We start from the raw sequence: 8,277 nt of genomic DNA, 5'->3' as shown, positions 1-8,277 counted from the left end.
GGCCATTTTTTCTTTTTTTGGTTGCAGCCATCATTGTTGTTTGGCGGGCCCAGGCTGGGGATTCGAACCCGCCACCTTAGGTGTATGTGGCTAGCACCTTAGCTGCTTGAGTCAAAGGCGCCGAGCCAGTTTTTCTATTTTTAGTAGAGACAGGATCTTGCTTTTTGCTCGGGCTGGTCTCGAACTCATGAGCTCAAGCAATCCACCCGTCTCGGCCTCCAGATCTGCCTCCTTCTTGAAAGGACACTTGTGATTATATTGGGTCCACTTGGAAAACCTAGGGTAGTCTTCCCATTTCCAGATCCTTTATTTAATCACATCTGGAAAATTAATGTAACACACAACATAAGATGTTCTTGGGTTTTGCAGGTTAGGATGTGAATGTCTTTGGGGGGATCTACTACCACATCTGCCATAATTTATTTTATCAATCCTCTACTGACTGATGTTCAGATTATGTTCAGTTTTTCACATTACAAACCACGCTGCAAGGAAAATCCTTTGACTCACATATTTTCACATTTATATGAGTACATCTATTTGATGATGGCCTAGGTGTTGCACTGATAGTTAAAGGGCATGTGTATTTAAAATACTGATAGAGCTGTGCACAGTGGCTCACACCTATAATCCTAGCACTCTGGGAGGCCGAGGTGGATGGATTGCTTGAGCTCAGGAATTTGAGACCAGCCTGAGCCAAAGCAAGACCCTCGTCTCTACTAAAAATAGAAAAACTGAGGCAAGAGGATCACTTGAGCCCAAGAGTTAGAGGTTGCTGTGAGCTATGATGCTATGGCACTCTACTCAGGGGGATAGCCTGAGACTCTGTCTCAAAGAAAAAAAAAAGAAATAAAATAAAGTAAAATAAAATACTGAGAGATCTGGGTGCAGTGGCTCACACCCGTTATCCTAGCATTCTGGAGGCTGAGGTGGGGGGAATCACTTGAGCTCACCATGAGTTCGAGACCAGCCTAAGCAAGAGTGAGACCCTGTCTCTACTAAAAATGAAAAACTGAAATAAGAGGATTGCTTAAGCCCAAGAGTTTGAGGTTGCTGTGAGCTGTGATGTCACAGCACTCTACCAAGGGTGACAAAGTGAAACTGTCTCAAGAAAAAAAATTAATAGACATTTTCAAATGTCTTTCTAAAAAGTGTGTTTTTTAATTTTATTATTATTATTTATTATTATTATTTTTTAGACAGAGTCTCACTTTGTTGCCCTGAGTAGAGGACCAGGTCATCATCCCAGCTCATAGCAACTGTGAACTCTTGGGCTCAAGCAATCCTCTTCTTTTTTTTTTATTGGGACAGAGTCTCACTTTGTCACCCTCTGTAGAGTGCTATGGCATCATAGCTCACAGAAACCTCAAACTCTTGGGCTCAAGTGATTCTCTTGTCTCAGTCTCCCAAATAGCTAAGACTACTGAGTACAGGCACTGGCCTCAATTGTTGTTTGTTTGTTTAGAAGGCACAGGATGGATTGAACCCACCAGCCCCTGTGCATGTGGCAGGTGCCCTAACCACTGACCTATTTGAAGTTGAGCAGTTTGTTTATTCATTTCTATTCCTTGTTCTATAAATTTATTTTTTCTACTTTTTTTTGGTTTATTGATGAATAAGAGCCATTCATCTTTTATATGTACGTTTCCCTCTGCCCCAGTTCGTCATTTTTGTTCTGACTTTGTTTTTTTCATTTGTATTCCAGAAATTTGGTTCACTTTTTATATACTCAAGATTTAATTTTTTTTTTCCAACAAGAGTTTGCTTTGATGCCTGGGATAGAGTACCATGGCCTCAGCCTGACTCACAGCAACCTCATACTCCTGGGCTCAAGCAATCCTCCTGCCTCAGCCTTCCAGGTAGCTACTAGACTCAACATTGGGCTAATTTTTCTGTTTTTTAGTAGAGATGGGACCTGGCTCTTCCTCAGGCTGGTCTTGAACTCCTGATCTCAAACAGGAGCTTGTACTTCCTAGAGTCCTAGGATTACAACTGTGAGTCCCTGAGCCTGGCCCTCAAGATCTATGAGTTTTGCTGTATGATTTCTAAGTGGTTTGTCATGTTTAGAAAGACCTTTAACCACTCAAACTTTAAAAATTCTCCCATACTTTCACTTTTTTCTTTTTCATTACAAAGCCTTAAGTCTTTAGTCAAACTGGTGTCTGTATATGTGTAGGTGAGTGGGTGTTTGCTCGCAGGCAAGCAGGTAGGAGAGTAGCTTTATTCTCTTCCATGCAGCTAGCTAACTAGTTGTGTCACTTTTATCGCATAGTAAGCCTCCTGTGTCTCAAATGATAGAGGAGCAAAATGAGTTAAATGAAATGGCAAAAAGCCAAACTCAGCCCGGCTAGCCCCTGGGGGAGAAAAGCCTTCCTTTCCAAGTCAGCGTCCCTGCCCTAGAACGCGAGGAAACCAGCGGAACTCAGGTGTGCTAGGCCCGTGAGCCGCACGAGCCCGGCCACCGAGGACTGTACGGCAGCGGGGGAGCGCTTTGGCAAGGACACAGGGCCGCTCCGAGGCTACCGCGATGCTCCCCTGCTTGCAGGAATCGCTGGATGGGGATGAAAAGGAGCTAGAGAGCAGCGAGGAGGGTGGCACCACCGAGGAGAGGAGACTCGAGCCGCCTCCCAGCAGCCACTACTGTCTCTACAGCTACTGCGGAAGCAGGTGCCGGCGCCCGGCCCAGCCTGTCCGGCCGCCCTCGCGTCCCCACCCCGGGCCTGCTGCCCGGCCTTGCAACCCCACCCCCGGCCCGGCCCGGTAGCCTGGCCGCTCCCAAATGCCATCTCCTCTCCCAGCCAAGGTCTCTGGCCCGAAGGGCCCTCCAAGCCGTTCTTCCCGCCCCCGATCCTCGGCTGTAATGCCTGGTTCTCCCAAGCCTCTGTTTTCCATCTGTCCCTGTGTCATATCCGTCCCTTCCTCACGCCGCTGCCCTGTGTTTAACGCAGTGTCCTGCACGCTCTGGAATGTTATTTCCCATCCCCTGTTCTTTCTGTTGTACCCCTCCTGCCCCGTTCATCTATTTCTGCCACACACCCCCAACCCCCGGTTTTCGTCTGTCTTTGCTGCCTCTTATTCCTATACTACCTATCTGACCTTCCTGGGGCTCTCTTGGCACTGTAAAGTCTGGGGTGTTTTACAGGCGTTTCCTTGAACTTGGCTGGGTAGTCTTTCCTTCACCCCTTAGGTGGCCTGGAGAGAGAAGGGGTTCTTGTCAGCACTGTTTCATGGAGTTTTTGCTGCCATGAAGACAGGCAATGGAGGACCCTTGCACTTTGACTTTGCAGCATTTTTAGTTGACTCCTTGCCCTTACCCTGCTTGGGAGGCTTCCATACTCTGCTTGATTTAGAGTCCCAAATGGACAGCACTTTTGCTTTTGTGGCTTGCAGATTGGCGCAGCAGCGAAGGGACAGTGATGATGGAAGCCCAGGTGGCATAAATGCAGAAACTCCCTCTGGTGATGATTTCAGGTAAAAACAGCTTAACCCGTGCATGTACTTTTTATCTTCCCTGCATCTCTTGCCTGTAGCTGTCAGTGAGTATCCTATTTCTTTTTCTTTTTTTTTTTTGAGACAGAGCCTCAAGCTGTCACCCTGGGTAGAGTGCTATGGCATCACAGCTCAGAGCAACCTCCAACTCCTGGGCGCAAGCGAGTCTCCTGCCTCTGCTTCCCAAGTAGCTGGGACCACAGGCGCCCACCACAGCGCCCGGCTATTTTTGGGGGGGGGGTGTGTGTTGCAGCCATCATTGTTGTTTGGCGGGTCCGGGCTGGATTTGAACCCGCCACCTTAGGTGTATGTGGCTGGCACCTTAGCCGCTTGAGCCACAGGTGCTGAGCCGAGTATCCTGTTTCCACTGAGCCTTGCCTGAGTCAAGCCATCAATTCCTTCTATGCCCTAGGAAATCTCATTCTAATTTCCTCACTGGCTCATTCATTCAAGACTGGGGCAGATGCAAATACTGGTAGTGTTCCCTGGTGATTAGCCAGAGAGAGAATTATTCTGAGTTTTCTTTTTCTTTCTTTCTTTTTTTTTTTTTTTTTCCGCAGTTTTTGGCCAGGACTGGGTTTGAACCTGCCACCTCTGGCATATGGGGCCGGTGTCCTACTTCTTTGAGCCACAGGTGCAACCCATATTCTGAGTTTCTTGATTGGAACTTCAGTAAGATATTTGATATCATATTGTGATCAAGGAATTTATTGTACAGTATGGTGACTACAGTTAATGACAATATGTTGTATATTTTGAAAAAATGCTAAGAGAATGTATGGTATGTGTTCTCACCACAAAAGTGTTAACTATGTGAGGTAATGCATATGTTAACTGGCTAGATTTAACCATTCTACATTGTGTATATGCTTTAAACCATCGTGTTGTACATGATAAGCACATATCATTTTATCTGTTTATTTAAAAAAGTAAATAACTTTGGAAAAAAATTATTTATTTATTTATTTTTTAAAGACAGGATCTTGGTCTGTGACCCAGGCTGGAGTGCAGTGGCACAGTCATAGCTCACTGCAGCCTCAGCCTCAGGCGATCTTCCCTCCTTAACTTCCCAGAGTGCTGAGATTATAGATATAAGCCACCATGCCTGGATGAAAGAAAATAAATTAAAAATCCTCTTGTTTTCCGCTTTGAATAGTCTTTGGTAAAACTCCTCTACCTCATATGAGAATGTAAACTCTAAGACAGAAGGAGTTGTATCTTTTGTTAATTGATGTCTCCCTACCTTGTACCGTAAGTAGTATTTGTCACAGGGCAGACATTTAATACATATTTGTTAAATGAATGAATAAATGCAGCTTGGCACTATTTTGCTTGGTGCAAAATAAGGTCTAATACAAGAATACTGGGGCGGCGCCTGTGGCTCAGTGAGTAGGGCGCCGACCCCATATACCGAGGGTGGTGGGTTCAAACCTGGCCCCGGCCAAACTGCAACAACAACAACAACAACAAATAGCTGGGTGTTGTGGCAGGCGCCTGTAGTCCCAGCTACTCGGGAGGATGAGCAAGAGAATTACCTAAGCCCAAGAGCTGGAGGTTGCTGTGAGCTGTTCCACCATAGCACTCTACTAAGGGTGACAAAGTGAGACTCTGTCTCTAAAGAAAAAAAAAAAAACTATGTTCACTGAGCAGATAATGGGTGACTTAAGGAATTTTTCAGATGTCATAACAGCATTGTAGTCTTATATATGTATATATATATGTTATTGTTGTTGTTGTTGTAGTTTTGGCCGGGGCTGGGTTCAAACCTGCCTCCCTCTGTATATGGGACTGCACCCTATTCCCTGAGCCACCCCTGTATACATATTTTAAAAGTCTTCATCCTTTTCTTCATAATAGTCTGAAATTAAAAAATAGTCCCCTTGAATTCATTCAAAGGGGGGAAAAAGTTGTCATCTTCTAGGGTTACATAGTGAGAAATTTGTGAATGAAATGATATAATGCCTGGGACATATTTCAAAATAATGAGACTGGGCACAGTGGCTCACACCTATAGTCCTAGAGCTTTGGGAGGGCAAGGTATGAGGATTGGTTGAGGCTAGAAGTTCAAGACCAGATCTGACAATATAATGAGACCCCATCTCTACAAAAATAAAAAATAAAAAAAATTGTTGGGCATGCTGATATAGGCCTGTAGTTTTAGCTAATTGGGAAGCTGAGGCAGGAGGATTGTTTGAGCCCAAGAGTTTGAAGCTACAGTGAGCTATGATTAGGCTACTGTACTCTAGCCTGGACAACAGAGCAAGACCCTGTGTTTATTAAATAAAAGATCTGGAGCTTGGCACCTGTAGCACAGTGGTTACAGCACCAGCCCCATACACTGAGGCTGGTGGGTTCCAACCTGGCCTGGGCCAGCTAAACAACAATGACAACTACAACCAAAAATGGCCCGGTGTTATGACTGGTGCCTGTAGTCCTGCCTACTTGGGAGGCTGAGGCAAGAGAATCACTTGAGCCCAGCAGTTTGAGGTTGCTGTGAGCTATGATGCCATAGCACTGTACTGAGGGCAACAAAGTGAGACTGTCTCAAAAAAAAAAAAAAATCTGGGAGCTGGATGGGGGGAACAATATGGGTGTACAGATGAAATAAGATTGGCTGTGAGGCCAGGGGTGGTGGGTAATCTTTGCACTACAGGAGGTGGAGGCAGAGGATCACTTGAGCTCAGGATTTTGAGACCAGTGTCAGCCCCATCTCTACTAAAAATAGAGAAAATGAGCAAGGCATTGTGGTGGATGCCTGTAGTTCCAGCTGCTTGGGAATCTGAGGCAGGATTGCTTCAACCCAGGAGTTTGAGGTTGTTGTGAGCCAGGCTGATTCCATGACACTCTAGCCTGGGCAACAGAGCGAGATTCTATCTCAAAAAAATAAATTAATTAAATTATCATCCTCGGTAGAGTGTCATGGTTAGAGCTCACAGCAGCCTCTAACTCTTGTGCTCAAGCAGTTCTCTTGCCTTAGCCTCCCAAGTAGCTGAGACTATAGGTGCCTGCCACAAAACCTGGCTATTTTTAGAGATGGGGTCTCACTCTTGCTCAGGCTGGTCTGGAACCTGTGAGCTCAAGCAATCCACCTGCCTTGGCCTCCTAGAGTGCTAGGATTATAGGCGTGAGCCACTGCGACAGCCAAATTAAATTTTTTTAAAACATTGGCCATGTGGTGGTGCCCATAGCTCAGTGAGTAGGGCGCCAGCCACATACACCAAGGTTGGCAGGTTCAAACCTGGCCCTGGCAGCTAAAACAACATTGACAACTGCAACAACAACAACAACAACAAATAGCCGGCATTGTGGCAGGTGCCTGTAGTCCCAGGTACTTGGGAGGCTAAGGTAAGAGAATCCCTTAAGCCCAAGAGTTTGAGGTTGCTGTGAGCTGGTATGCCGTGGCACTCTACCCAGGGTGACAGCTTGAAACTCTGTTGAGACTGTGTCTAAAAAAAAAAAAAAGAAAATTGGCCATGAGTCAGTAACTGTTAAAACTGGGTGGTGGGTACATAGTATAGTCTCTGTTTATATTCTAATAAATCAAACTGAAATTTTGATTTTTTGCTCATTGGGAATACTGAACTGGTGTGTTTATTCATGAGTAGTGCATAGTTGGAGGATTGAGGAAAAGCAAGAGGCCCCAAATAGTAATGTAGCGAGGAGAAGAGTGAGTGAAGCAGGAAACGCAGTGATAGTTGGGCAGCAGTTATACCAAATAAAGTTAAAAGAAAGAAAGAAAAAAAAACGATGTGTACAGGAGTGTGATTATAATGTGACTGACTGTGGAATTTAAGCTGAGCAAGGAGGGAAGAGAAATGAGAAACTTGAGGGACTATAAAAAAAAATTGAGGGTTCCAGTAGAGTCACAGTGCTGGAGAGAATGAGCTGGAAAGATAGGAATATTTTAAACTGTTTGATGAGGTAGATCATACTTGGCGACATACTTCCTACAAGCCTCATCAATAGGGGTCATATAGAAAGCTTTCTCAAGTTCTCATAAGACCCTGGCTTTGATACCATTCTGTCTGGCTTACAAAATATGACTGCCCTGGTCCATTAGTAAGGAGTGTGTGTCTTTCATTTGTCAAGCCTCTCCTTGGTTGATACTAATCTGCCATCTGAAGTGGAGCCAGAGCTGCGCGGTTTCATTGCTAAGCGTCTTTCAAAGGGAGCAGTCTTTGAAGGGCTGGGTAATGTTGCATCTGTGGAGCTAAGGTAAGTGTAAAATACGCTGTGTCCTGAGTTTTTATTTCTGAGCTACATACGAGAACTGATGAAAAACTCTAAAAAGGGCAGCATATGTGGCTTAGTGAGTAGGGTGCCAGCCCCATATACCGAGGGTGGCGGGTTCAAACCCGGCCCCAGCCAAACTGCAACAACAGCTACAACAAAAAAAAAAGTAAGAAAGAAAAACTCTAAAAGATCAGCTTCTGCTAGACCTGCAGAATTTATCTTTATTTTCTGGCAGCCTGAGCACTGGACTACACACGTAAATATTTCTGTAATGGAATTAATTGAATGTCAGAGACTCTGATATATAAATGTACTTTATTTAGTTTTGTACTTGGACGAAAAGAGTTAATTACTAAAGCTAAAATTGTATACTTTATAGTTTGTAAAGTGCTTTCACAAACTTTGATGCAGTTCTCTTTATAAAGGGGAGATAGGGCAGCGCCTGTGGCTCAAAGGAGTAGGGCACTGGCCCCATATGCCAGAGGTGGCGAGTTCAAACCCAGCCCTGGCCAAAAACTGCAAAAAAAAAAAAAAAAAAAGAGGAGATAGAAGCCA

At 44.9% G+C, this 8,277-nt stretch overlaps 1 protein-coding gene across 1 annotated transcript in view; it reads left to right on the top strand.

The window, feature by feature from the left end:
* The first annotated feature begins 2,480 nt into the window (after positions 1-2,480).
* CUNH17orf75 (chromosome unknown C17orf75 homolog) overlaps positions 2,481-8,277 on the top strand; it is a 16,879-nt gene continuing 11,082 nt past the window's right edge. Inside the window, exons 1-3 of the mRNA XM_003797186.3 lie at positions 2,481-2,667; positions 3,391-3,471; positions 7,579-7,704. Coding sequence (XP_003797234.1) covers positions 2,528-2,667; positions 3,391-3,471; positions 7,579-7,704 — 347 coding nt within the window. The 5' untranslated portion in view covers positions 2,481-2,527. The remainder of the gene's footprint in view (positions 2,668-3,390; positions 3,472-7,578; positions 7,705-8,277) is intronic.

Source organism: Otolemur garnettii, unplaced genomic scaffold (genome assembly GCF_000181295.1).
Source record: "Otolemur garnettii isolate 467f Iridium unplaced genomic scaffold, OtoGar3 scaffold00112, whole genome shotgun sequence".
In the NCBI taxonomy this organism is placed as follows: domain Eukaryota; kingdom Metazoa; phylum Chordata; class Mammalia; order Primates; family Galagidae; genus Otolemur; species Otolemur garnettii.
This window is presented reverse-complemented; position numbering and strand designations above follow the sequence as displayed.